At 44.7% G+C, this 27,314-nt stretch overlaps 1 protein-coding gene across 1 annotated transcript; it reads left to right on the forward strand.

Moving 5' to 3' along the window:
- The first annotated feature begins 2,834 nt into the window (after positions 1–2,834).
- Positions 2,835–26,649, forward strand: NRBP1 (nuclear receptor binding protein 1). Its single transcript, XM_026090054.1, has 16 exons — positions 2,835–2,975; positions 3,370–3,471; positions 3,569–3,658; positions 4,178–4,218; positions 5,275–5,369; positions 20,118–20,201; positions 20,465–20,523; positions 21,700–21,798; positions 21,874–22,006; positions 22,236–22,338; positions 24,979–25,029; positions 25,123–25,258; positions 25,348–25,401; positions 25,824–25,887; positions 25,970–26,025; positions 26,226–26,649. The coding sequence occupies exons 1-16, from the start codon at positions 2,898–2,900 to the stop codon at positions 26,322–26,324; spliced, it is 1,344 nt and encodes a 447-aa protein (XP_025945839.1). The 5' UTR covers positions 2,835–2,897; the 3' UTR covers positions 26,325–26,649.
- The last annotated feature ends 665 nt before the right edge of the window (positions 26,650–27,314 follow it).

Here is a 27,314-nt window from a genome sequence, read left to right on the forward strand (position 1 = left end):
TTTTGAACACCCCTTTTTGATTTCCTCTTGCTCAGTCAGGTTTGTGGAGAATGATAATGTATACTGATCCAACTGCATCTGTTTATGATAGTATTAATTGCCATAGAACTTCTAAACTGTGACCTGTTAAGCTCGCAACCATCTATCAGTCAGTCACCAATAGCTACTTGGAGGCAATAGCTGGCTGTAACCCAAGGGAAGGTGCGGGACAAGTGCCAGAACCTGCTTTCACGAGGGCTTAGGATTTCATTTTGCTGAGCATGGAGAAGGGATGTGGAGCAGTGATTTAGCATCCTAGACAAAGAAGGAATTTGCTTTTGCCTTTTCAGTTGTCTGCCTGCATTTTTCCTTTCTTACTCTTCTGCCCAAACTGTTTATCACCTCTTGAATTGATTTTTACCCTCAGTGATGTCAAATGAGTTTGGTGTCTTGAGTCATACGTGATGCCTTAAAGTATTGTCTATGAGTCATGGAAATGACTTACATTTGGTAAGCTTGTCTAGAAATGGGAGAAGCTATGATGAATCCACTCCCACTGGCTGTGTCATCAGGGCAGATTTTGAGTAGCTGTCAATACTTGAGGACTTAAGTAATTAATCCAGCAAAGCTAGAAGCTCTTTGATTACGCAGAAAGTGTGATGAAGGAAGAGACTATAAGGGATGCATGGGCACAGAGCATGAGTAGTCATGACTATATCTTGTCCTGGCAGTACTAAAGCACATCTGCTTTCAGTTGGCTGGAAGTTTGTTTAAGCTTTTCTTAATAAAGCCTTTTGGCATCCCACTTTATTTATTAATTGTACTGAGGGATCTTGTACTGCTATCATTCCTTAGATGTTTTTCTTACTGAAATATGAAGGAATAAATTTTGTCTGACCTTTCTTGTCTTCAGTCTTTCATCTTTCTTTAACAATGAAACTTAACAGGCCTGACCTAGAATTGAGATGTCAGTATCAATACAGAGAGAGCAAATGACTGTCTTGTGATAAATATGATGAATGTCTCCTTGAATCAAGTGTCGGACCTTCCCCCTCCTCCCTGATGTTGTGCAGGAGACAGGGTTGGGGTAGGTGGGGAATGTTTCATGCTAAATTGCTCATCTGCTATGATTGTTTTCAATATTTGTTTTCTGCAGTTTAGTCTGCCTTTCTGTAATTATGGGGGATATTCCTTATTCCTGCCTGTGTCACCCCACTGCATCTGGCTTTGTTAGGATAATTTACCGCTCAGTTTACTGAGCGATCTGTATCACTTTATAGCTACTCTGTTCTTGTAGTCATTTATTGCTCTGGTATATCATGTGCAGTTTCAAAATACTGAATATCATTGGGCCTGTTGTGATTCCTTTGGAAGATCACCAAAAAATCCCACCTATAGTGATTGGCTGTCAGTTTAAGTTGTTAAGCTATTGATAAAATATCCAATGAATGGGTACTTCAGTGTTTAATCCAATAAAGTTTGTGGATGGCAGAATATTTCTATCAGTTCCCTATTAGCATATAAACACAGTAGCTGAAACTGAGTAAATCTTATTATGTAAAAGTGTCTGCCAAGGGGTAAGAAATTTTGGGAGATACCTTTGTATGGGGTGAGAAATTTCCAGCAAATGGGATGCTGAAGGGGGTCCTTAGTGAGGGAAGCGAATATGAGACAATATTAGTAGGAAAAGCAGTGAAATGGCCAGGACTTCAAGGAGCTAATATAAGTAGAAGGTGAGTCTGGAGTGCTAGCTGAATCTGTATRTTGACTTTTATCTCAGGAAGACAGTTGGATCTGATGAAAGTGAAGTGATTCTGGGTATGTGGCCAAGTGATGGTGAATTGTTATGGTTGATGATTTATAATTAAACAAGTAAATTCTRCCCTCTGTCTTCTCTGCTCTAAGTATGTACTTTGAGGTAGAAATCCACTCTTATCACTGCATATTGCCTGGTGCAGTAGGACTTTAACCATAGCTATAACTTCGGCCTGTGAAATAGCACGGGAAAGACATTACAGTACAAAAAGGTGCTCTAGATATTAGATGGAGGAACCACAAATGTCTTTGAATGCTGCTGTGTTTCTGAAGAAATAATATTATGGTAAATTTTGCTGTTAAAAGTGTTGCCCGTCTTATACCTGCACAGGTCTTCTAGTATTGAAGTTCTTGCACTGCCCTAGCCATCCTCATGTTAGACTTTATGCTTTAAACTCTTGTTTCAGCAGAGCTCGTCCCCTTACGTCTGTGTGGTGTGTGTGCTGTTGTGTTTTTTGTTGTTTTTCCAGGTGTGGATGTACTTGTGCTGGGTTAACTTTTGAATTTATTGACTTGAGAAGYTGTTATAGCAATTTAAATTGTGTAATCCGTTTCCAAGTCTCTTCCCAACTTGCAGCTTTGCCTTTGTTTCTCTGTGCTTGGATTAGTTTCCTTTCTCCTGTATTTCATTTATCGGCATGTTTCAGCAAATTCCTCCAGAAAGTCATGTCTGAGTTTTTGAGCCTTTTTTGCATCCCTTTTGTATGGTTAGGAGTTCTTGTGGTAAAATAAACTACAGTTACAATAAAATGGAAAAATGGATCTACTGTATCAATGCCAAAAGGCAGCTTTTATTGCAAAACAGTGTTTGTGCAAAAAAAAAGTTTTCCCTCCGTAATGCCCAGCTCTGGCTTCTTGTTATGTGGCCTACAATGTATTCACCTTTGGTTATGTTCCATTCTTGAAATATGGACATGGAACATGTGGACAATCTAGTCCTGGAATGCTCATTTCTTTAAAAGTTAATGTTCAAGTTCATAATAGTCAAGTGAATGGCATAACAATGATTGTATCTTATTGACTTGGATCTTGCATCTGTTTCCATCCTTCCCATCCAGGTGAATCAGCGCAATGTCCCAGGGATTGATAGTGCCTATCTGGCCATGGATACAGAGGAAGGTGTGGAAGTTGTTTGGAATGAGGTTCAGTTTTCTGAGCGGAAGAACTTTAAGCTTCAAGAGGTAAGCTGAGGTGTCTCCCACATCTTGGGCCAGAGCAGGATTTATAGGTGTCAATGACCTTTCATGTGGGTTATTGTCTGGACTTACAACTCATCTGTGATAGGAATGCTGTGCTGCTTAGATGTAGCAAATTTAGCTTAAGCCTGACCTCTGCAGAAAATGTGACAGAGAACTATTGCTGTGCTATTTCTGTGAGCTCTTGTGTTGTTTTATCTTTGTGATTGAACAGGGCTCAGCTGAGGTGCAGAGTATGACAGAACCGGATGCTGTTTGTTCTTGGCATAGCAGCTTGACATGTATCGTTTTGTATATGGGCACCCAGACCCAAGAGAAAGTAAGATGTGGGCTGAGGTAGTCTCTGATGTAACATACCTTTGTCTTTCTGATGTTATAGGAGAAAGTTAAAGCAGTGTTTGACAACTTAATTCAGCTGGAACATCTGAACATTGTGAAATTTCACAAATACTGGGCTGATGTAAAGGAGAATAAGGCTAGGGTAAGTAAAGTGAGCAGTCCATTGGGTTTTCTCGCTCCCTCTATATCCTGCAGGTAACTAGTGAAGCAGAGGGTAATGTCTCATACTGCCCCTACAGGTGATCTTCATCACTGAATATATGTCCTCAGGGAGCTTGAAACAGTTCCTGAAGAAGACAAAGAAAAACCACAAGACCATGAATGAAAAGGTGACTCCCCCCCTTTTTTTTTTTTCATATACACCTGTTCTCATTCAGGCCCATCAGCCTCTGGAAAGTTCTTTCACCAGAGGATCCTAATGAGAAGGAAACTTGGTGCTTATGTGTGGCTGAAATTCCTTTTTGCTACTGTAAACTAGTTTAGTTGCAGGTTATCTGGGACAGCTATTCAATATTGCTTGCTTTGTTTCCTGCTGTTCTGCAGCTTCTGGTGTGTGGTGTGATAGGCATGTCCCATTCCATGTGTCCATACAGGAAAGATGGAAGGGGTCTGTGCATAAGAGGAGTTTGGAGGGGAGGCATGTTTCTTGACCCATACAAATGTGTGGAAACTGAATTGAGCATGGGAGTATTGATCCCATAAGTTTTTAGCTTCCTACACACCTGTACTTGGTAAAAGAGACCAGGCRACAACTGGTGGAGGGTATGTTCCTTCATATGAATGGGCTGTGGATTAGTTCTTCTTCCATGACTCTCTTTTTCTAATCTTTTTTGCTCTTGTGTCTGTAGGCCTGGAAGCGCTGGTGCACCCAGATCCTCTCTGCTCTCAGGTATGTGAGGTATAGGTCTTGGGATCTAGCCATCCATTTAAATACAGCCTCCCTGGTGCCTGCTTGTATACAGAGTATTAAAAGCTGTAAACATATGCTGCCAATCGTTAGCAAGCTTTATGGAATGGAACCTGAAGAGGAGTTTCAGTCACGCAGCCTGATTCTTGTCCCATTGATAGTCTGCAGAGTATCAACTGTACTTCCTCTACCAATCCCRGACTCTTCAGTTAAACAACATTGAAGCCTCTAAAACGGTGTAACATAACTTTTGGATCCCAGTGGTAACTGATACCATAATGAGTATGTGAGTTGGGTATTGGGGAGCATTCTCTAGCACGTCAGAGTATCTGGCTTTATAACTTGGCTCTAACCATGGCTGAGAAGATTTTGCAAAGAAATTTCAAATCAAATTCTATGTGAGTGGAGCGAGGAAAGTTTTCTTGATCTTTACAGGCTGCAGCCTTGCAGTGTGTGCTGTACTCGTAATTGTTGTGGTGTGGTGGTGTTAGGAGTATATGTGGAGCTGAGAAAATACAAGTGTGTGCAGAGGCTGTGGATCAGTATATTTCTTGATGATGCAGATCTTCTGCGGCTGTCTTAGTGTGCCCAGCTTAATAGAATTTTTTTTTTGTTGTGTGTGGGTTTTTTTTGTTGTTGTTGTGTGTATTTTTTAAGACTCTTCTCAACCTGAGCCAGAGTTAATGTGTAGCTAATATCAGCCTTGGCAGTGTTTCTCCAGTACTGGGGCAGATGGAATCCTTTCTTTTCTTCTTGGTGCTCTGGGTTTCTTGAGACCTGATCAGAGAAGGCTTCTTATTTTCTCCCATGTTCTGGAGCCTCTTAGTAAGAAGCTAGTTGCTTAATTTTCATGATTCTGGCCTAGCCTAGAGGTTGGTGTACAGTCACTTTATCTCCCCACTATTGTAAATCCCTGGTGTGTAGCCTTTGCCCTGCTGTTTTCTTCTGATGTTACTTGTGACAGCGGAGGGATGAAGGGAGGGATTCCTGCCTTACCCTGGGCAGTGTCCTCACCAGTGGTCTGTTCTGAATCTCTAGCTACCTCCACTCCTGTGATCCTCCAATCATCCATGGCAACCTGACCTGTGACACCATCTTCATTCAGCACAACGGACTGATCAAAATTGGATCAGGTAAGGCTTGTTAGACATGACCCTTGCCTAGGAAAAAAATTGCTTAACCAGGATGGGGCATCTGATTCCTTTCAAGGCTATCTGGCATGATAGGCATGAATGCACACATGTTCCTCCACCACCATATCAGTTGAACCAGAGCTTGGCAGAAGAATTCACTGTTTGGACCACCTTCAGGCACAGAAGGGATTGATCCTGGGTACTGTTTCCCTTCACAGCCCCTTTCTCAGTTTTTGATCTCAAGAGACTGACCTGAGAAATGGTGCTGAAACTTTCCAGTTTTGTGTACACACCGACCTTGGATTCTTCTGCTCTGCCCTTCCTTTGCAAGCAGTCTTTCTTGTTAATACACATGAAGTTAGCCCCCCCAGTGCTGTGAAGCTTTGAGAGCTGTCTGGAGAGCTGGGTCCACTCAGGTTACGTGTGCTTCTTGTAACCTTGATTATGAATGTCAGTTGCTACAGACTCTGTGGCTGTCATCCATCATCACTCACTTTGGCTTGGACTTCAGCATGCTGCCCCATTCAGGCAGCCGCCTGTGCTGAAACATTTATTTCATAAGCAGGAGAGGATTTTCCTAGTGGTGCATCCTTGGATGCTCTCTGCTTTTGTTTCCTCTGTTGCTATTCTTGTGCCTCTAAAAATCTATATGCAGTCAGGATGTATTATCTGGCACCTTGACATCCCCTGCCACTGACAGTTTTGCTATCTGTTTTCTGGCTTCTGCAAGGATTCTCAAACCAGAGGACCATGCACTTGCTGACCTGTAGACTTTTCTCTGTGTGAGTTCTTGGCTTGATGCTGACAGTGTACAGGAAAGAATGCTCTGCTTTATCTGTCATCTAAAAATAATCTCTCTTCATAAACCGCAGACCTCTGTGGCTTTCCTGTCCACCAAAGAGCTCTCGTATTGTCTCTTCATTCCAGAACTGGGGTCTCTGTTATCTATAAAATGCTCTGATTTATGCTTGTATGCAGGCAGGCTGGACCAGGGCAGAAGAAACACTGGGCTCTGTATCTGCCTGTGAACTTACTGACATCCTGCCCTTTGTACAGGCTGATGGCATCACAGGGTTCACTTTATCATCTTTCTCTGAATTTGTCCTGGTGAGAAAGATTTCTAAGAGCTGCATACATCTGATTGCGTGGTTGCCTACCCCCCCACTTCCATAGAGCTTTGCTTCTCTTGTTCATGCTGTAAGGAACAGAGGCAATTAGACTGATGTGCTCTTTTTAAGAGTAGCGAGTGTCTGTGTGCTTTAACAGCTGTATCCACAGCAAGACTATTTGGTAGTCCTGAAGAGGACACGCTCTGGAAGCATGAATATGCAGGAGCAGTGCTTAATTCCAGTTGCTCCTAAGCAAATTTTCTCCTACTCCAGTTTTAGACTGCCTTGTTCACCTTGTATTCAGAAATGAAATGATTTATTCTGGGAGATTCTGATCCTTTCTTAAATAAAAAGGAAGATAATGCAAGTGGAGTTATGATCAGAAGAGGAATTCTCCAAACTTAACAGCTATGGCTCCAGCACAGGCCAGGGTTAGAGCTGCCAGTCTAGAATACTGTATTCTTGTTCCTGTAGCGTCGACCCAGCTAGGAAAGACAAAGCTTTGTCATCGGAATTGCTGGCTGTATCCTAGCTTGAGATTCTCTAGTACTGCTGACTGTGCAAGAGGCAGACAGGTTATTTCATGTTCAGGTCCTAGAGAGAGTTACTCTGGGGTCACTGACAATGTTGGGTCCATGTTTATTGCTTCATGTAGTTACTTTTCAGAGGTGGCAGATATCTGAAAACTCTCCCATGTGTATTTAAAAGGAGTGGGGCAGTAATTCTGATGGATTTAAGGGGAGCAATGGTTGAGTGCACTGTGATCTGCTCTTGAATGATCTCTGTTCCCAGCACCATTCTGGATTATGCTCCTGAAAGCTGCTCTTCTCTCTGGTTTAAGCAAGGGGAAATACCCACTGTGGGCAGAAATATGGGGAAAGGAAACCTCTAGTATACTCCACAGAACATTCTTCTCCCTGCTAGGTGAGGAAGTAGTGGAAGAGCAGTGCTTCTGAAGTACCAATCACTTCTAATGCAACACAGTTATTTGCTCCTGTAGCACCTTGTTAGATGTGGGAGCAGCCTTTTTGTCTACCACTTCTTGCTGCTCCTTCAGATTGCAGAAGCATAAGCACTAGCAAGACTGGTCCCTTGTTTGTTGCTCTGCATACAGTTCTGGATTAGTCTTTTATCTTTTCCAGGGCCATTTGTGCATTGCAAAGTAAAAAGATTAATTTAGTAGTAGGGTATGGCTGTTACTGTTGCATTGAGTTTTGGGGAGAGGGTTGGAAGTGATACTCAGCTGAAATGTGGAAGAAACTGTTATGTGCGGTAGGCCATCTGGAAGAAAAAGGGAGTGGGAAAGAGGGAGGGTGTCTCATACTGCTCAACAATATGAAAGCCATTCTTAATCCATTCTTTTTCCTGACCTTTTTTTCTGGTTGCATACAGTAAAGGTTAATAGATTTAAAGAGGAAGAGAATCAAATGGGGGGAGAGCTTTGGGGAATTTGTGGTGAGAATAGGAAAGACACCTACAACTCCTAGACTTGCTTTTGGTAGCAACAGGTAGATAGGAATGTTCCAGTTGCTTTATAGAGTTGTGGTCAAATGAAAACACTCCTTGTGAGAGCTCTGTTCTTCTGTGCACTCCTCTGCAAGTTCTTAGCACCCATTTCTCTCTGTCATGAGGGCAAGTGAGTTCTCCATGCTGTGACTAGAATGCTAAAAACTAATTTCTCTGAAGTTGGTTCTGGGATCTGAAAGGGAGCTTTTTTCCAGAGTTAGATGGCTTTGCTGTCGGGGGGGGGGGGGGTTGTCGTCTGTTGGGTCTGTGCAATCTGTACTGTCTAGCAAATGGGCTGTGAAGGGAGCAAGCTGCAAGATGATGTTTCACTGTAACAGGTGGCAGGTACTCTGAGTGCAAAGGAAGAACAGTGTTTAGATAAGATGTTTGATCTGCATAAAGTACAGCAGAGCTGCTGCTTGCTGGTGTTCAGCAGTGTTGTGAGATGTTTCTTGTAATTCACATTGGGAATGTGAGAACCAGTCACAGGTGGAAAGAGGTGATGGGTTAAAATAAAAAATAACAATAAAAAAACCCTTGAAGCAGCTCTTGGAGTGCCCCTACAGAACTGGGGACTCAAACTGGAAAGTCTTGTAATGGCTTCTGGTGCCCTGTGAGATCTGGCCAGGTATTACCACTTTTTATCACTTGCTCAGCTAGAGGTTTAGTAGCTGAGTGAGATGTCCCGCAGGACATGGGTGGAAGCTTAGTGTTATGCTAGAATATTTCCAAATAGAGCCTCCAGGCACTTGACTGGAAATGCTTTCCTGTCTTCAGAATACATGTGACCTGTAGGGTTGGTTACATATTTATGCTGCAGTGTCCACAGCCTCTCTTCAGTTCAATCCTAGGTGCTAGCTGACCTGGTCTTTCTTGGTCTTAACTCAAATATTAAATCAGGTGGCCAGGTATATAAGTATGAGTGCTGCTGCAAAGATCCATGCCCAGGAGAAGCTGCTGGGATGTTAGAGAGGTCAGTGTCTGCTGAAGGGGGGTGGAAATGGACTGTAGAGCACTTGCAGAAATAACAGAATTTGCAGCTGCTTTGCCTCAGAGTTGACTATGGTCTTCTACTGGGTCAGAGGCCACTTCTCAATTAGAAGTGCTAATGTTCCTTAGTTAAGTTGATTTACAAAGATGGTTGGAGGCAGGGCCAAGCGCTCAGTCTTGTCCGTGTTTTGCTCTGATTCTGATCCAGCAGTCTGTATCAATATTAAGTGCTTGCTGTTTCATCAACTCATTGACTTCTGTCTTGTTTTACTTTCCGCTTACGGGCTGCTCTGTTACCAACAGTCTTTCATAGGATTTTTGCTAATGGTGAGCAAACTTCTCCACTCCTGTGGTGTGACTGTACTGCTATATGTGTGTATATATATATATATTTTAAATGTATATATATAATGTGTATATATGTAATGTACATTTTTTATATATATACATACACACACGTGTGCCTTGCTACCTACCCACCCACACACATACACACTCTAAYTATAATTTATACAGTGTTCCCTTGCTATAAGGCTGGCCTAAAACTGTTCAGCTTAGGCCCATTCTGCTTGTGAGACCTCTGTTCTGTGCTGGGATGCAAACTGTTCTTTTTGCGCTCAGCAAAAGCCTTACAGAGAGGGAGCACTACCCTTGAAGTCTCCTGAGTGTTAGTTCTTCCTCTCCTTGTTCTTAGTGTGCTACTCCATGGACCCTGGTGCATGCCAGCTTCTGCATGTCAAGCCATTGGATGCATTGTTCTGAGCTGTTCCAAATTGAACTTTCCATGTACATTTAGACTCTTTCCTGCTACTATTCTGCTAGACTTGGCTGAGCACCAGATCTGGAATAGTCTTTGCTTTGTGCTTAGATGTCCAATTGCTTGCTTGTAGTTTTAACTCCTTAGACATTTTGTTTTTAAGATGAATGTTTCAGTGAAATCTGTCCTGCTCCTGATGGCCGGAACGATCTCTTACCAAATGATTCCCTGGTTGTGAAGCGAGGCTTGCTATTTGTTTTTCTCCATCCAAAGCTCTGTTTTGGGGGAAACTTAGGCATTCATGTATTTATTTATTCTTCATCAAGGTTGTTCTCCATGGTCAGAACTTGTTTCAGCTGAGCAGTTTGGAACCTACCAGCTGTCAGCTGGAAATGGTAGAGGGAGGAGGGCATATCAAAATGGCCTCTGTGTAGTCTTAGTGTTTGCAGAGGGAGGATATGATGTGCTGCTTTGCAGCATCAGGAGAGCAGAGGCTCTCTCACAAGGCTAAATCTGATAGCTTGTGTAGCTGAGGGGGAAGTTCCTGTAGTCAAGCTTTGTGCCTGTAGGAGGGCAGATTCCCTTATGGATGGCTTGCTTACCAGGATGCTGCAAGCTAGGCAAGTCAGGCCGTGCAGATAGCTGACCGGACAGTTGTATGCATCAGGCTGCTTGTGTGAGATGGAGGATGTGAGGCTGCACACCAGCAACAGCCTGATCCTGGAGCTTCAAGCTTCAGCACGTTGAACTAGGAGCAGTTTCAGCTAGCTAGTGGTAGCGAGGCTTAGGACTATCCAGCCGTTTCTCAGCAATCAAGCCACCACCCTTTTCTTGAACAGAACAAAAGGCTCTCCTTCTAATAAGGCAAGAAAAGGCCTTCAGCCAGTGGTCTCCAGGCTTAAGAAAATGGTGTGCTACCTCATCTGTGCTTAGACAGCATCAGATAACCTTGAAATTTTGAGCTCTCTTGGCTGGTTTCTTGAACTGGATTTAACTGTATTGTACTATTGCTGTGTACTGTTGACATGAGAGCTGGAAGGCTGTATAATCCTTAAATCTTCAAAACTGATTTGGGATTTGAAAACACTTATCAATATATGATATAAGACTCCCATGTCTTTTGAGCATTGAATTAATGAGGTTGTGAATGATTGGTTTTCATAACTAATCTTATTTTAGTCATTTCTTGACTTTGAATTTTGTCACCTGATGTTTAAGACTTATCATGCTGTTTTCAAACCCTTTAGAGATACCTGAGACACTTAATAGGTGATATAGAAATCACATGGGGATTACTAGGGTATCTTATATCTGACTTTTTTTTCTGGAACTGGGTCAAGTGTGTTTTAAAGAAAAATTATTGGATATTTGAAATTGGACATAGAAAAATCTACCACAAAAATAGGAAAGTGGGTTAAAAAGATTTAATTTGAATTTGTGTAGTTTTAGCTTCTAGCTATTGAGTTTTTAGCTTCTAGCTATTCAGTTTTATGTGTAGAGTCAAGCACATCCCCAACAGAGCCAAACATTCTTAAATGCTTAGAAACTTGGCCAAACTAAGGCAGACTCTTGCTAGCAGAGGAAAAGGTTTGTCTCTGACTCCAGGTACTTCTGGGAGTGAGATCTAACAGATGAATACTTTTGAGTGCAACTTCTTACCCAGAATGCTTCAGAAGGTCCAAAGTGATGTGCATACCCTATGCCGCTATTCAAATAGCTCATTCTTTTGAAAAGTGTGGTTTTTTTTTTGTTTGGTTTGGTTTGGTTTGGTCCTACCTTGTTTTGTGATGTCTTGGAGACTCCCTGATGTAAGAGCCTGCTGTGAAATGAAGATTCTTCACATTAGATCTATTCTTGAGGAACTCTTGAACAAACTGGGTGCAATAGCTTGGGGTTGATTGTCAGTTTATGACAATTAGAAGGCCTTTTAGGATGCAGCTGCTAGAAATAGTTAGCAGAGACCTGCCTTGACTTCATGTATAAGCACACAACTCGAGGCAGGAGGAACAGAGTCAGAGGTAAGCGACAACCAATTTCTTTTAGGAGGAGTGAAAACAAGTTTGGTAAATTCTAGCTATGGAGTACAACTGGAAGGGGGGGAAGGGAAGAGTCAAAATTCTGTGCAGCATATATTAGGTGTAAAACTGGGCATAGAGGCTTCTAATGCTGTGGTTAGTTTTCTGAAATTGCAGTTGACACCTGACTGTTACAACTTAGTGTGTGGGCACATCACTGATGCATCAGTCACTTCAGCTAGTGGTGTGAGTTTTTTGTTTTTTGTTTTTTTTCCTCTCCAGTTGGTTTTGGTAGTAAGAATTGGTGTCTTTGTGGCTTTGTTGCAAAGTGACTGAGTGAAATGCGTACTTAGCAGATGTATGTGCTAGTATTTTGTGAAGGTGTCAAATTGTCATTTTTATTTTGCAGGTTTAAAAGCTAGCTTTGGCTTCAGATGCTTGCCGCCTTTGCTCAGTTTAAGTTTTTAATGCTGCTATGAATAACCTTATTCATGAAAACACCAGAAAGTTGCTATTGTCTAGACTGGTTGTCAGTTTGAACTAAGTAGGATCTTCTAAAAAGATACCCTGTTTCAATTCCCTGGTTAGTGCTCCAAGTTATAGAAACTTACCTTTCTGTGACCAAATTTATTCTGCTTTTTTCTATTTCATTGGAGGGGCCTGCTGCTCCAATTTTGCTGGATTGTGTTTTGTATTTGCCTTTCTGTGGCTTTCCAGGACGTGTGAGGGGAGCTGTTTTATAGTCATCCAGGTCTTTGTTTACCTATTTCAATATTGGTACAGCAGTTGCATATGCCTACTCCATTTGGAGTCCTTTGGTGGAAGGCATGTGGAACATTAACAGTTTAGTAAGCTCCTTGGTGTCAGTTCTTGATAGATCACTTGAATACAAACTTAACAAGTGTTTTAAATCTACAGGATGAAATGCTTAGCATTCTCCCTGATTGTTAATGGTCTTTATTTGGAATTTTGTATGATTTGGGCCTTAGGGCATGTGAGATGAGTTGTGTTTTGATTCTAGCTTCTGCTTTTAAGGGATGTGCTTTTTTGTTTAAGTCTAAGATCATTGGTTGTGCAGCTTCACCTTGACATGTTGTAAAAACAGTGTTAATCACAGAAACGTGAAGTCTGAAATTTAGGAAATTTATAGAGTTAAACTTGAGATGTTCTGCTTAAACTTGTGGACCCGAACTGTATTTGAGTTGACTATGCATTTATACTGGTTCAATCTAAACTTCTGTTAGACAGAGCTGTTCAAAACATAAAACAATTTTAGTAATCGCATATTTGGCGACTCTGATTTTCAGTGTGTGTCTGTCTTCTGGATCTGTCAATAGAAGATTCCCCCAGAGTAGGTTGGTCCATAGCAATTCAGCGAATTTCTTTTCTTGTTTTTCTGATTCCAGGTAATTCTTGTGCAGTTATGTGGGTCTATTATAGTTAATTAGCTCCCTGCCATTTCAGTTGTAAATGAATTAAGCAAGAATAGCAATCTTGCTTCTGTTAGCTGCCCCTTCATATTGTTGACATAAGTACTATATTGCAGTCAGATGATGCAACCCAAGCAGTGGTTTGCCCAGTTCTTGTGAACTTCATTCCTCTGGTCTAGAACTTGCAGAGTTTGACTGGATTGGTTTTGTGTGCAGCACAGCAGCACACAAGATTTCAAGTCTCCCTGGATACTTTGTTTGGAATGAAGTTGTTTGTATCATGAACTCACCCAGATAAAAAGCTAATAAGCTCTTAAGTGCCTACTGTACATTTGTATGCAGGCAGGTTTTAGAAATACTTATCTTATAGGTCCTATCTATCTATTCTTGCGTCTACTGTTTTGCACCTCCTGCACTGCCAACTCCTGCTTTCCACTTCTAAGTTATAGACATGGTCAAACTGAATCACAGAATCACAGAATGGTTGAGGTTGGAAGGGACCTCTGAAGATCATCTGGTTCAACCCCCCTGCTCCAGCAGGGTCAGCTAGAGCAAGCTGCCCAGGACTGTGTCTGGCTGGGTTTGGAATATCTCCAAGGATGGAGACTCCATGACATCTCTGGGCAACCTGTTGCAGTATTCAACCGCTGTCACAGTGAAGAAGTGTTGTCTTGTGTCCAGGCAGAAACATGTCAGTTAAACTAAGAATGAGTTTTACTTAACATAACATATAAATGTCATCCATCCTTCCACAGGAAGTTTGACACAGCACGGTCATTCTGCTATTTCCTTTCATCGTTCATCTCTATGCCTTTATATTAATTGGTGTGGAGAAGGATACCTCTCTCAAGCTACATTAGTTTTTGTATGATATCAGCTCCCTGTTGCAAGTGCTGCTGCTTCTGCTGCAGCAGTATTGGCTTTGAAGTAATAACATTTGTTGTGTTTTAGGCAGATGTTAGTTACGCTGCTCAGATGCAGTGCCAATGGATGTGACAAGAGTAAACACAGGTGTAAGTAGTTGGGGAGCTCTACTTTGGCACATGGATAACTGTACATAGTGAACATTTCTTGTAATGAACCTCTTTGCCCCTTCATTTCATTAGATATTCAGCTGTTAAATCTTTTTGCTTCTGGTGACTCAGTGTTGCAAATAAGTACCAGCTAGTGTCTTTAAACGAATATGATAATTAACAGTAAAATCCAAATAGTTTGTTTACAACCCCTGAAGTAGATCTGCAGGGCTGTCAGATGCTTGTATTCCGTGATCAGTTTGCATCTGCTACTGCGTTTTCTTTTTCATTCCATGCTTAATAGCTGTGTGCTTCAGTTTGTTATTGATAGCTTCCTAGTTGCTTATTTTCTAGGCTGTGCCCTCCCTAATGAAAATGCATATGTCACTTTAGTGTGCAAATGAAGTGAACTGTGAAATGCCTTGTTTTTGTGCAGCCTTAAGGCCTTTTGTGGTAGTGAAAACTGTCTTGAGCGTTTCAGTGCAGAGGGTGATAATGTGGTCTAATATGTATCCTGGCTCTGTGGCCATCCCTTGAGAGTTGCAAACAAATGGTCTTGCAGTCAGGTGAAGAATTTTGGGTCCCTGTGGTGCTGGTACAGTGCAGCAAAGGTGGGATAGTTAATGGTCACCTGTTGCTGGATTGCTGTTCAAGCCTGGGGCTAATCTTAAAGGCTAGTTGTTGACCCTCCTGGCCGTCATTTTTTTTCCTTTGCTTTCTAAACCTGCTGAGATCTGGAGTCCAGTGTACTTCTGCGCTTTACTAGAAAAGTGGAATAGTATGTTCATGTTTCAGAAAATGCTTAGGCATTTGCAAGAGACTTTGAGTTGAATGGTCCCCCTCAAAGGCTGCTTTAACACTTGAGTTTTTTGAGAGCAAAGGAAGGACTGTTGAGCAGACTAACTTGCCTCTTTGCAAGGAGGAAGTTGTGAATGCAGAACAGAGGTGGGTGAGAACTGGATACAGGGCAAGAGGAAAATGTCTTCTGCAGCATGTAGTGTTTAAAAGGGCAAGTCCATGTGATTAAGCGTCTCTTCTAAAACTTGCCATTGGTGACAGTTGGGAGGTAACACCACCAAGTGAGTTCTTGGCTGATGCTCCTAATGACTGACTAGCTTTCTGATAAGCTGTCTGTTTACCCTGGTGAGATCTCTTTGCAGTAGCATGTCCTTGAGAGTTTGAGATGTCTAGCAAGCTCTGTGCACTCCTGTAAATAATACTTGTTTTTCTTCGTTATGCTTTTGTTGTCAGCTTGTTTGCCAAAAAGGCAAGTTGCTTGCCTTCCCTTCTACTGTATTTCATGTCTCTTCCTATCATCTGCCTTGCATGGATACCAGATTTGACTGAAGCCTTCTCCAAAATCCATCTTCCCTTTGCTAATCCCCTGCCAAACTGATCAGTCATGCAGTACTATGTCCTCTTGTAGACTGCCCCTTGCTGTCTTCCCCTTCTCTGTGGCTGAGAAAGGCATATTCACTGTTAATGGTGATCTGGCCTTCCTTTTTGGCCTCCACTGTTTGTCCTTGCTTAACATAACTGTCCCCGACTTTCCTGCATCTGATTCTTTATGGAATTAAGAGCCATCACTAGGTTCACCATTCTCCCGTATTTGTCCACTTAAATGATTTCCTGATGTGGTTGCACATGCCCCAAGTCCTCACTACATGCTTCTATCTGGGCCAACAGTGTAAATGTAAGACTCTAATCTCATTGCTGTAGGTGTGTATTGATGCATCTTTGGACTGTGAGCCTTATGGGACAGGTTGTCATCCAATTGCTTTATAAGATGTATGCACACAGCACTGGTAGATGGCAGGTAGGAACCATGTGCAATCATTTAGAAGAGCTTGTGTCTTAAAGTTTGACCTGTGTTCTTATCTTTCACAATTATGACTTTGGCTGCTTTTAAAACGTGTGCTCCAGCAAAGCTCCTCTCAAGGCTGTATCTAGTCTTATGCATGTGACATAGCCAAGTCACATATAAGCTGTGATGCAAATTCCTGGAACAGAAAAATGCTTGCCAAGTGTGGCTAATCAAACCCTGCTGCAGAGCCAGTCTCTGTAATAACGACACATTGAGGAAAAACACATTGAGGAAAAACACATTGAGGAATTCCAGTGGAATTCTGCAAGTTTGGAGGCACAAGGACCAGGACATCAGAGAGGACAGGTCCCTGGGTAAGCTACAACAGCAAATTCAAAACTGCTTTTTTGTGTGTCTGAGTAAGAAGTTCCCACGTGTAGTGCAAACACAGCTCTTCACAGAATTGCTGGTGCCAGCCAGTCTATTGCAGAATGTTCCTAGGACCCTGACAAAGCAGAAAAGCTTATTATTAAACCCTAAAAAAGGTGCAGAGAGCCATTATCAATAGGGGTTGAGCTAGGATTCCATTGTAACTTGCCCTTCTAGTACAGAATGCACTGTGGGCATGCCTACATCACACCACTGCCTAAGGTTTCTGTTGCTAATGCCTTTTTAGTGATTGATCTTGCCTCTTCCCCTTTCTTAAAACGGTGCCCAGAAGCAAAGGACAGAATGGGTGGATAGGGAACTGGCTCCTGCCATTCAACAGACACCTCTTAGTGACTGTTAACAGTATTTAAAGACCTATTGGAAAATTAAGCTAATCAAAACATCGTTTGGAACGTGACTCTGTGCTTGGCAGATTCTGTTCCACATTTAGCAGGAGTGATGTCCTGGGTGGTACCCTGTCAAAATTCCTGTCTGAGAACACTGGTCTAACACGAGGTGGGATGTGCTGAATTCCTGCAGCACTGTCACTCCTGACATAGTGCTTCTCCCTCAAGGTAGGCCTTGATGCCTGTGCCCTTCCCAGGCTTTCCTGACAGCAGCTCAGCAACATGCAAAGTCTTGGTGTGGTGGTTCCCAGACCTCTCACTGTACAGAACTGCATAGCTGAAGGTGATTTGAAGATGATTCCTACTTGCTCTTATAATCCATTGCACTGATAAGAAATGCAGAAAAAAACAAAATTAAGACTTATTTTTAATAATATCCCCAGGTTGTCTAGTCAGTTCCCTGTAGTCTGAGGCCATCATGCATGCAATAGGTGTTAAGTCCAGCAGTGCCCCCCAAAACACCTATTTTGTATTTCATGTATACTGCTTGCTGCATAAAAGTCCATCATTCCATGAAAAACAAAACTTTGACTTTAGAACAGAAGGCTTCCTGAAAAGTCTTAAATACCTGTTTTACAGAAAGTGGGGAAAAAATAAGAGCTCTACTGTACAGGGAACATGTTAGGTGAAATACATCAGGCTGATCTTAAGACTGAGTTACAGACCAAGCCCCAGGAATGCTGAAAAATTAATAGTGTTGGACAATCTGACACAGAGGAAAGTCATTCCTGATCAATATTTTTCAGTACTCAGGTGGGTGTGCATCTCCAGCAACATCGCCTTTCTGGTTGTGATCAGTCTCTGGTGCTTTGTAGGGCTGCAGCTGTCCTTATCTCCACCACTCACCCTACCAGTGAAATATTAAAAATTAGGGGAAATTATTTTTGGTTCCTGTAAGTGCCCAGCAGAAGTTTTGAATGTCCTGAGATGCAGACTTGCATTTTTTTTGAAGACAAATTCTCAATTAACAGTCTTAAATAGAGCTCAGAGGGTTGTGATTAGTGGTGCAAAGTCTAGCTGGAGGCCAGTAACAAGCAGTGTACCCCAGGGGTCAGGTGATTACTGGGTCCAGTCTTGTTCAACTTAGTCATCAGTGACCTGGATGAAGGGACAGAGTGCCCCCTCAGCAAATTTGCTGATGATACCAAACTGGGAGGAGTGGCTGGTACCCCAGAGGGCTGTGCTGCCATTCAGAGGGACCTGGACAGGCTGGAGAGGTGGGTGGAGAGGAACCTCATGAAGTTCAGCAAGGGGAAGGGCGGAGTCCTGCCCCTGGGGAGGAATAACCAGGACAGGCTGGGGGCTGACCTGCTGGAGAGCAGCTCTGCAGAGAAGGACCTGAGGGTGCTGGTAGGCACCGATTTGGCCATGAGTCAGCAATGTGCCCTTGTGGCCAAGAAGGCCAATGGTATCCTGGCTGTGTTAGGAAGAACATTGCCAGCAGGCCGAGGGAGGTGATCCTCCCCCTCTCAGCCCTGGTGAGGCCACATCTGGAGTGCTGTGTCCAGTTCTGGGCTCCTCAATATAAGAGACATGGCTACTGGAGTGAGTCCAGTGGAGGGCTACTAAGATGATGAAGGGACTGCAGTATCTCTCCTATGAGGAAAGGCTGAGAGAGCTGGGCCTGTTCAGCCTGGAGAAGAGAAGGCTGAGGGGGGATCTTATTAACGTGTACAAGTATCTGCAGGGAGGGCGTCGAGAGGATGGAGCCAGACTCTTCTCAGTGGTGCCCAGCGACAGGACGTGAGGCAACAGGCACAACATGAAACACAGGAAGGTCCGTCTGAATCTGAATCTAAGGAAAAGCTTTTTTTTTTATTTTTTTTTATTTTTTATTTTTATTTTTTTTACTGTGAGGGAGACAGAGCACTGGAACAGGTTGCCCAGAGAAGTTGTGGAGTCTCCACCTTGGAGATGCTCAAAAACCATCTGGATAGGGTCCTGGGCAATGTGCTCTAGGTGACCCTGTTTGAGTAGGGCAGTTGGACTAGGTGATCTCCAGAAGTCCCTTCCACCCTCTGTCTTAGTGAAGTTCCAAGATAGACAAGAACAAAAAGGAGTAAGCTGTCCATGAACAGTTCTTTGGGAAAGTAGATGCTGGCCAGTGGAGCAAGCTCCATTTCCAATGTTTGAATGAGATATTATGATAACGGTGTGTGCCACACTGGGTGGCTGAGCTGGGTTATCAAGGAAGATCCTCCTTGTCTGACTAGAGCCCAAAGAACAACTCTTTCCTGAGGCTGGGCACTAGTTCCATCTCATTCAGCTGGGAATCCCCTTTGGTGTGTCCTGCCCCAACACAGGAACACCTGGAGAAGTACAAGCAGTTYGGCATGTCCCATGCAATTCTGCATTGTAGCAGTGGAGACAAACTGTGATTGTCCAAGAGGGTGGCGAAGTAGGAGATGGGCTTAACACTGTAAGAGAGTTATGTTCTAGGGTGGAAGTAGAGCTTCAAATGGGATGGTGACTGTGTGATTCCTGCCTTCTTCAGTGTTTCTCCGTGGTGGAGCTGGTGCTGTTTGGTTTTGGAAAGCTGTCTGCAGTCTTTCCAGATACAGTTGCCATGAGGGGTTATCTTTCATGGAGCTTGTTCCTGTGGTTTGCTGCTTGTTCTTGTGGCTGGGATTTAGTCCCTCTCTGCAGCTCTGAGTGGTTTGTGACTGGGGCCATGCAGGTCCTGGCTGTGGTGAGGCCTCTGCTGTCAGGGTGGTTAACTCTCCTCATTAAGCAACTCTGCTTGGCTTAGCCTTGAGGCTCTTTGGTACCAGTGCCCTGCTAAGAAGAGTTGCCTTGTGAAGCTGTCCCTCTCCTAGAGCCCTGAGGTGGTGACTCTAACTGCAGTAATCTTGCCACCTCTGGCTGCTCCTAGAGCTTCTGAAATAGCCAGGTTGCTCATGACAAATGCTATAGGTCTGACTTAAGTGAGGTGCTTTTGGGAATGGCACTGTAACAGGAGAGTCCTTGTCAGCTGATTTCCCCCCCCCCCCCCCCCATCTTTTCAGCAGATGCTGTGGACCCCATGGTTGCTCTTGCTAAGCTGCCCTGGTGAACATGCAGCCAAGGAGACAATGGAGAAATGTTTCAGGGCAGGTCACCTGACCTGCCTTGCTGAGATGGGGGACAGATGAGGGGCCAATTTAACTCCACTGTGCTGTCCCTCTGGGCAGCCAGAGGGCCCTGCAATTGCGTATGTTCCCTGGGATCTAGTTGGGGGTGGGCTAAGGACTGCTGTATCTTAAGCATTCATTTCTCTCTCTCTCTCTCCCTCTCTCTCCACCCCTCCAGTGGCACCAGACACAATTAACAACCATGTGAAGACATGTCGTGAGGAGCAGAAGAACCTGCACTTCTTTGCCCCAGAGTATGGAGGTATGGTGTGGCAACAGTTTCAAGCCTGGGTTTTGGTGGCCTGACTCACTAATGCCTCCAGGCTGTTCTTGCATCTTGTTTTCAGCTGCATGCTCATGAGAGACATGGCTTTAACAGTTTAGTGTTATCTGCCTGTTTAAATGCTTCAACTCCATTGTCCTTTGAACAGCAGAGGAGGAAGGGAAGGCTGAAGGGTTATTGGGATAGTCCTGCTGCTGAGGGCAGGGATGGACTGACAACAGAGCCTTGTTTCTGTGTTACAGAAGTTGCCAATGTCACCACTGCTGTGGACATTTACTCCTTTGGGATGTGTGCACTGGAGGTGAGTGTGGAGCATTTGGTTATGGGATAGAGAGGAGATGAGTTGGAGGGAAGGAGATGGCTCTGTGGAATTGGTGTGGTTACAGGTAGGTTAGCTCAGTAACAAGTGTGCTGTGTTCTCTGAGCCAAGCCTATTTTGCCTTGTAGGGCTCCCTATGTGAGGTTCCCCCAAAAGTTGCCTTAACAGGAAGTAAATAGCTCAGTAAAAAGTTGTTCCTTCTGAAATTCCTGATGTGCAGTTCATTATCCTGTGGGTCATGGCTAGTTCTGAAGACTGACCCAGCTGCTGGTGGGAACAGTCGCTATTACAACCTATACTGAGTGTGCATGGAGTACAAAACTCCCCTTCCAGGGAGTATCTATTCTTCCTGTGTATCTGTAGGAGAGAACAGCTGTAGTCCATAACTGTTCTGGGCTATCCTGTCCCCACCTCTTATAGCAGGTGCTGGTCGCAGTCAAGTGCGAGTCTGAGATACCTGATCTCAGCAGCTTAGCAGTTCCTCTGTCCCTACGATCAATAGGCTGAAGACTAGGAAATGGGAGTTGGAGGAGTATTATCTGGGATGAACTGTCAGAACGAGCCAGCACAAAACCTGAACCTATGCTGCACATCCCATAAGTGAAGCAGGAAGAGAACTGTGTGAAAAGACACAACTCTTGGGAAGCAAAACTTGAGCTGAATCTTTAAAGACATTCTCTGGAATCTTCTGTAAGCCTTTCCTAGCTAGGAATTTGTACGTGTGCTGGCTGGAGCCAGTTCTGGATAGCATTGTGTGTATGTTTGGTGCTTCTCTGCTCGTAATACAAAGCTATTCATGCAGCCAGGAGAGAGACTGTCAGATTCTGGCAGTGATCCAGCTACTGGTTCAGTAGGGGATGGGAATTATCAACCAGAAGTATAGGCCAGTGGATCATGAGATTCAAAATAGAGATATTAACTCTCTAAGGTGATGTTGGCATAGTTTTCAGGTTTCCCAGGCAATCCAGTAGGGTGCTAGAAACAAATTATTGCAATGAAGCAGCCGTTCTCTGTTTGTCTGCCTCTGGGAACTGTGACCTTAAATAGCACCAAACAACATGGCTCTTATGATCTCACACTTGGCAGTTGTTTCCTTGAGCTCTGTTCAATGCAGTACTAATTTTCAGTGAAGTCTGACGTGCTGCTTTGTGTTTGCAGATGGCAGTCCTGGAAATACAGGGTAATGGAGAGTCATCTTATGTGCCCCAGGAGGCCATTAACAGTGCCATTCAGCTGCTGGAGGACCCCTTGCAGAGGGTGAGTGAACAGGGGTCAGTGCTCCTGCAGGCCTGCTGGCCTTGTGCATGGTCTCATGCTATTTTTGTCTTGCAGGAGTTCATTCAGAAGTGTCTGGAACTGGACCCTGGCAAGCGTCCTACTGCCCGGGAGCTCCTTTTTCATCAGGCATTGTTTGAGGTGCCATCACTAAAGCTACTGGCAGCTCACTGTATCGTTGGGCATCAGCGTGAGTATGGGATCCCAGGGTGCCACATCTTGTGTTCTGCAAACCTCCACTAAGTTGTCATTACAGCTGTCCATCCTGGGAAGCAAGACTTTCATGCCAGTCATAACTGGCAGGGACCAGGGTCTTGTGAAACAGAACTGCAGTTGCTGCAGGGCCTGCAGTTTGCTGTCCTTAGGATGAAAAGGAGTTGCAATAGTTCAAGTCTAACTTTTTTTTTTTTTTTTAATAGACATGATTCCTGAAAACGCCTTAGAGGAAATGACCAAAAACCTTGATATGAGTGCAGTACTGGCAGAGATTAACCATGCTGAAAGGGAAGGAATCAAGATGATGTGAGTACTCCATGGTCTGTTGGGAGGGGGCTGCTCAGATGCATGTGAAAATGGATCCCAGGGCATTGGGGTGAGCACTGAAGGATCTGCAATCTGTCTGGGACTGTTCCCTTCGAGTTAGTGCTATCATTTCACCTAGAACTGGGAAAGAAAAAGGAGCTGACAGCACTGTTGAAAGAGTGGGCTTTGACTGTGCACAAGGAATTCTGTGGAGGGTAACTTCTGGGTGGAGGAAGACCATGCACCAATGTTATGTGAACAGATTCCATGCATTTGAGGTGTGAATCATTCCCAGGACTGAGGGGAGGAATATTAGCATACTGTACTTGGAGCATCCTTAGCAAAACTTGGCAGGACGATTTGGGAAAGGTGCTTGGACCACTCACAGACTTTTCAAATGGAGTTTGACACATTGGATAAATGATTCATCAGCTTAACAGAGCAGCTCATTTTACAATATGCAATGGGAGAGGCTGTTCTAGACAGTCATCAGTAACACACAGCAGTCACTTAAGCAACAGAGGTGGCTCTTTAGGAAAGTGACCATAATATATATGAAGCAAGCAGAGTGACGAAAGTGATCTTAAATTTCAGATTGTGAAACCTCAGCTAGCTGGGAGGTTAGCTGGAAAGATTGTAAGATTATGGGTGTTATTCCCAGGCGTGGCCAGGATGCTTCCAAGGTAGGCCAGGATTCTGGGATGCTCAGGCTAGCGAACAAAAGAAACTTGGAAGGCAAGGAGGAAACCACTAATGATTTGAGAGGCTGTTTAAGCCATACAAATAACTTTTAAAAACTGGCATTCTGTTCTTCCTAGAGACAGTAATTAATAGTATTGAATTCTCTTTGGGATGGTTTTTTAATTGAAGGTTCAAAATGGAAGACAAAGAATGAATAGCCAAAGCTGTACAAAAGAGTTTCTACAACACTGGACTACAGTCTGCAGAGAACTGGTCTTCTGGCACATGCCAGCCTGGGACCTGCTTTTTAGTAGTGATACCTCAGAGGTGCTGGAAGAGGAAATAGGAAGCACAGTAATGACTTGAAATGTCAAAGAACATAATTTCCAGATGATTCATCAGAGCACCACAGAAGCTGAGCTGCTGGCAAAATTGTAAATTCTTATTTAAAACTGCTACTGTACTAGAGGATGGGGAAATAACAGATTTTTTTGTGTGTTTTAAAAGGGGCTGCAGAGTGGTCTGAGGAATTGAGGTAGATGTGCAGCCTGCACCTGATTTGATGGAACAGTAAAGCTCTTGAAAGATCATGGCAGGATTTGAGCAGCTTGCAGTCTCCTGCTAATCTCTGAAATTCTTCGAAACACTGTAAGACAGTGGTAAAGGGGAAGACTGTTACTGTTCAAGGTTTTTGTTGCAGCCAGTCTAAATTAAGTTGCAGTCAAGTGGATGCTAAAAAGCTCTATTAACAAAGGTAATGAGCAAAGTGTTGTTTTGGGGAATTATTGAAGTAGGAGAGCCTGTGGCTCCTAGCTAGTCAGAACCAGACAGAAGTGAGGTGTGGACTGCAGGCTGTTCTGGTGTTGCTAATTCCCCTGTGCCATGCAAAAGGAAAGACTGATGAATGCAAATAACTTGCTTTAGAGGAAGAACAACTGTTTCTCTGTCTAAGAAGGCTGTGAACTAACACCACAGGAAAAGATCATTGCCAGCTTGATGAAAACCCACTACTGTGCAGCTACAGCTGAGAGTAAATATGATATCAGAGTGCCAAATAATGGGAGAAAAGGTGATGCCGACTGGATGTAATGTCTAAAGACATTACATTTACAATGTGGCATCCTTTGTGAGCCTTGAGTGAACAGTTCTGGAGCAGATTGGAGAACTGACTTTACCAAGGGTCTGGAAAACATTTTCACCACATGGGGGAACTGTATGTTCTTGGAAATGAGAAAAAGGAAAAAGCATGTGGCAAGTTATGGAAGAGAGGAGAGGGGTTGCGAGTACCTGTTATCCTCTCTCAAGCACCAGCAAGGGAGATGTTCAATGGAATTAAAGGCTGGAGAATTGAAAATTGATTGATAGGAAGACTTCCTCTGGAACTCATTACATTAAGAAGCCACTAAGACTGAGCAAGCAATCCTTAAAAGGAATTACATGGAGAACAAAAGTATCCAGAACAGCAGGGAGAAATATTTGGGCAGGGCATTAAATCCTGAGATGTTGGTTTCTAGCTGTTTGTCCAAGGTGAGATGATTGGTCATATGGTGCCATCAGCTGCTGCAGAGATTCTTGCCTCTGCAGTGCTGAGGGCTCTCTCTTCCAGAGATGGGATCCTGTCTTCGTTGGATCTGGCATAACAAATGTCTGCAAAACACCATGCTAGGAGCATGGTTTTACTGGGCTAGTTCCCAAATAATTGTTTGTATTGGACAACTCTACAGGGAGGTGATATCTGTTTCTGTCATAATTAAAATGTTCCCTCATCCTTCACTGCTTCCTGTATAGCAAGATGGGAGTCCATCTCGCCTTTGGCTGGCTGCCTCTCTCTGTACTCATCTTCCCAACTGACACAGCCATAATCTAGGACATGGGCGTTTGAAACTGCATCCTCCTAGGAGACTCGAGTGTGTGGTTGTATTAGCTGACTTCTCACTTCAGGGCTTTTCTTTCTTCCAGCTTCTCACAGTCTCCAGCATTGGAGCTGGACAAGTTCCTAGAGGATGTAAGGTAAGAGGCCTCTTCTTAAGGGCATCCTTACTGTGTATGAGACTAGAGAGATTTGGGAGAGGTGTAACTTCAAACCCTGCTCCTTTCTTGCAGAAATGGCATCTACCCACTCACAGCTTTTGGGATGCCGCGACCCCAACAGCCCCAGCAGGTGGTAGTGAAGTCTCCCATTGTCCCACCATCAGTGAAAACCCCAACTCCAGAGCCTGCTGAGGTGGAGACCCGCAAGGTGAGAGATGGGAGCTCTGTTTCTCCCTTCTCTGGGCAGCTGTGCTGTACAGCAGCAGTAGTCATGGGGCATCTCTGTTTCTGTTTCAGGTGGTGCTGATGCAGTGCAACATTGAATCAGTAGAGGAGGGAGTCAAGCATCATGTATGTTCCCATCTGGCTGAACATGCAGTGTGGGGGTGTCCCAAGGCACCTGTGCAGAACAGGTGGCTCCAGCACTGATATGCTGCTGGTACCTGGTGTGACCCTCTGCTGCCAGAGCAGCAGTCACTGGAGCCCAAAGCCAGATCCAGGCCAGAGCCTGCAGCTGACTTGACACATAGCTGATACTTCCAGCCCACCCCTAGATGCAGGCTCAGGGTGTTTCCTCTGCAGAGTGGCGCTGCTGGCTCTTGTTTGGGAACTGAACTGGATGTGGTCTGTGTTAGGTTTCTGTGGGGTTCTGGAGGGGGGTGATTCCCAGCTTGGTGGGGATTTCTGGGGATGTTCCTGACTCTCTGGGGCAACCACTGCCTGTGGTAGCCAGCAAGGCTGCAGCCACTCATGAGTGCTTCTCTACCCTGCAGTTAACACTGCTGCTGAAACTGGAAGACAAGTTGAATCGACACTTGAGCTGTGACCTGCAGCCCAGTAAGTAGCGTTCTTATATTCTCGTGCACTGGGGTCAGCAGCACAGTCAGACCTCGGACTTATGCCCTTCCCTGTGTTGCAGATGACAATATCCAGGAGCTGGCAGCTGAACTGGTTCAGCTTGGATTCATCAGTGAGGTGAGCAGGCCTGGGGCTCAGGCAGGGATAGAGCTCTGCATTCCTGTTTCAAATGAGGTATTTGTGTCTGATAACCCTTTTGCACCTGGAGAGGGAGGCAAAATAACACATCTCTGCCTATGTGCCCTGACAGGCTTTAGCCATGCCCTGTGCTTTGCAGTAAGCTGGACCCACCCCTCACTCTAGCTTGCTCTTCCCAGGCCGACCAGAGCAGACTTACCTGTTTACTTGAAGAGGCGTTCAGCAAGTTCTACTACACCCGGAATGGAGCCCTGACGGCGGTCACCGTGTCATCTTAGCACCCCTCGGCTCCCAGGCGGCCAGTGCGGCTTTGTTGCCTGTGCCCCCTTCTGTGTCTGTCATCACCGTAGGGCATCAGCAAGACCCCAGCTGCAGTGCTTGGAAGCTCATCCTGCATGTGCCGTGGCTGGGCCCAGCGACAATCCTCCCTGTCCGCCTATTAAAGGGGACTTTGCGCGTCAGTATTATTTCCAGCCCTGTTTCTGTTGGGATTCTGCCAGGTGGTGCCGGGGAGCCGGGTCCTGGCTCGGGGTGTTCTGTAACCCCATTCATGTGCATGGAGTTTGTTTTGTTTGAATTGTACAAAGTGTCTTTTGCACAGCACAGGTTTTTTTTCTTTTTTTTTTTTTAAATTAAAGTTAAGCAGGGGTGGGGGGGAGTCTCTAGGCCCTGCCCCCTCTATGTGCCCCACTCTGCAACTGCCTTTGGCAACAGTCACTACCCTCCCTTCTGGGCAGACGGAGCTGGGGGTGGCCAGGCTCCCACAGCACCTGCCTGGCGCTTTGCCTGCCTCTTCTGCTCCCCTTCGGCTGCACTTTGTTTACTCGTTTTGCACAGCCGTTCAGCCCTGCCCCCGGGCCTGGGGGCTAGTTTGGCCCCACCATAGGTGCAGGGCTGTAATGTGTGTTGACACAGGGCTGTGCACCCTGCAGCATCCTGGAGTCCGGCACGGCCTCCCAGCTCTGCTGTGTGCTGCCGCTGGTCCTATGTGCCCAACAGCGCCTTGGCCCTCTGGGCACAGACTAGGTCCTGACCTGGCCTGGGGGCTGCCAGGGGAGCCTGGGGTGTCAGGGCTCCCGGGAGTGGCGCTGGGGCCTGTCCTCTGGGGCTGGGCCCTTTCGGGGTGCGTGGAGGGGCTGAGCCTGCGGCCCCCCCACGCCTCCGGGGCTCGGCACGGCGCTGCCCCTGCATCTCATTTCTATCATTTCCTATTTTTAATAAACTGTTTTGTAAATACGTGAGTGCTGCCTCTTTCCGGGCCAGGGGCG

This window comes from Apteryx rowi, unplaced genomic scaffold (assembly GCF_003343035.1).
Source record: "Apteryx rowi isolate R43461 unplaced genomic scaffold, aptRow1 scaffold_847, whole genome shotgun sequence".
Taxonomy (NCBI): Eukaryota; Metazoa; Chordata; class Aves; order Apterygiformes; family Apterygidae; genus Apteryx; species Apteryx rowi.

What these genes read in the sequence shown, in the direction of transcription:
- NRBP1 (XM_026090054.1), top strand. Translation starts at nt 2,898, where the DNA reads ATGGATACAGAGGAAGGTGTGGAAGTTGTTTGGAATGAGGTTCAGTTT. An exon ending in CAGATCCTCTCTGCTCTCAG is followed by an intron (nt 4,219 to 5,274) that starts GTATGTGAGGTA and finishes CTGAATCTCTAG; the next exon opens with CTACCTCCACTCCTGTGATC. An exon ending in CTGAGGTGGAGACCCGCAAG is followed by an intron (nt 25,259 to 25,347) that starts GTGAGAGATGGG and finishes TTTCTGTTTCAG; the next exon opens with GTGGTGCTGATGCAGTGCAA.